Consider the following 1,527-nt stretch of genomic DNA (forward strand, 5'->3'; position numbering starts at 1 on the left):
AGCAGGAATAAGGCTATACCTCAAAACAATAAAAAAAGACTGATTTGACACATAGTACCTACAGAGCACAAAGATAGACCCCTGGTCTGAGCGTGCTTTGGAGTCACTTGAGAAAAATCAGACGATCTGCTATATAACTTTTCCACAGTGGTTCAGAAATAGTTAACTAGTAATTCTAGAAGCAAGAGAACTTGCATGCTTTCTTATGAATTGGTGATCTGAAAATAATACCCCACGTACATTCTTTACGTCCAACATAGATGAGTTCATGTTGCTGCTTCTTCAGATAGGACCCTCCTCCATTGGTTGTTCCCCTGCACCCTATATTTTCATGAAACTCTCAAGACATTGTTTTATAAGCCTCTACAAGTAATTAAGTAACAAGAAACCTAAAAAGGGTGGCCAAACAACAAGGGAATCCTTGAAAAAGTTTTCCAAGGAGGACAGTTAAAATTATCCAAGAAAGCACTAGTTAGGTAACCATTCTTCAAACTAGAGCATCCTCAGAAAGGCTCACATACATCTTCCAATTAATATGAGATCTGACAGTTCTTATTAATGGAACAACCACTACCTGATGCAGACCTGAGATAGGAACCCACAACCCATTTCAAACAGCACTTGTCCTCACACTGTTTAACAACTGATCTCAGTCAAAAGAAGCTACGTTCAAGGGAGTTAATCTAAGGGTCCAGGCTTGTCAGCCTCTAGTAGAAAAATCCTGAAAGCTGAGACATTACTATTTCATGGGAACAAATTCTGAGTCATTAAAACACAGTTTTTCCACAATGATAACTTCATACCTGTTGACGACTACTGAGATCCAGTTGCTTCCAAAATTGAAAATCTAAACAGAGGTCGCGCCAATATTTACAGACTAATGACGCTGAAAGGCAACGCTCATTCAGGGATAAATTGGAAAATATCTGTAAAGAAATGGAAAAAAATATTATTTGTCAGAAGTAATCATATTTTAGAGACATAAATATTTAATTACTAACCCGTCTTGTAAAAGACAGAAAAGTATTAGCATGCATTGCAACACAGTTCTAGAATTTGCCGCCAGCTTGATTAGTCAAGAACAGTAACAAAAAAAACCTGCATCCCACAACAGCTGACAATATTAATAAGTCATATTAGCACAACCAACAACAGACTGTGTGCTACTTAAGCACCCATTTCTTAGACCATATTTCAAATGTGCTTCTCAGATGGCACAGACAGGTATAACGGACAGAAAAGGATGGTCAAAGAAAGCGTACCCCCGCTGATGAGCGAGACTGGCAAGCTGGTAACAGCAGATGGTGAGAAGGCTGAGGTACTCAACAACTTTTTTGCCTCAGACTTCACTGGCAACCTCTCTCCTCACCCCTCCCGAGTTGATGGATGGCATGAGGGGGACTGGGAGGGCAAAACCCCTCCTGCTGTAGGAGAGGATTGGGTTCGTGACCACCTGAGGAACCTGAATGCACAGAATTCCATGGGACCTGATGAGATGCATCCCAGAGTCCTGAGGGAATTGGCCAA

General features: G+C 40.7%; 1 protein-coding gene across 1 annotated transcript in view; it reads right to left on the bottom strand.

Annotated features, from left to right (window-relative positions):
• The window catches only part of FBXL17 (F-box and leucine rich repeat protein 17), a gene marked incomplete at its 5' end in the record, with an annotated part of 290,375 nt that extends 289,440 nt beyond the window's left edge, over nt 1–935 (bottom strand). The window contains one exon of the mRNA XM_009648672.2: nt 804–935. Within this exon, the coding sequence (XP_009646967.1) occupies nt 804–935 (132 nt within the window). The remainder of the gene's footprint in view (nt 1–803) is intronic.
• Between the last annotated feature and the right edge of the window lie 592 nt (nt 936–1,527).

Source organism: Egretta garzetta, unplaced genomic scaffold, assembly GCF_000687185.1.
Source record: "Egretta garzetta isolate BGI_Z169 unplaced genomic scaffold, ASM68718v1 scaffold271, whole genome shotgun sequence".
In the NCBI taxonomy this organism is placed as follows: domain Eukaryota; kingdom Metazoa; phylum Chordata; class Aves; order Pelecaniformes; family Ardeidae; genus Egretta; species Egretta garzetta.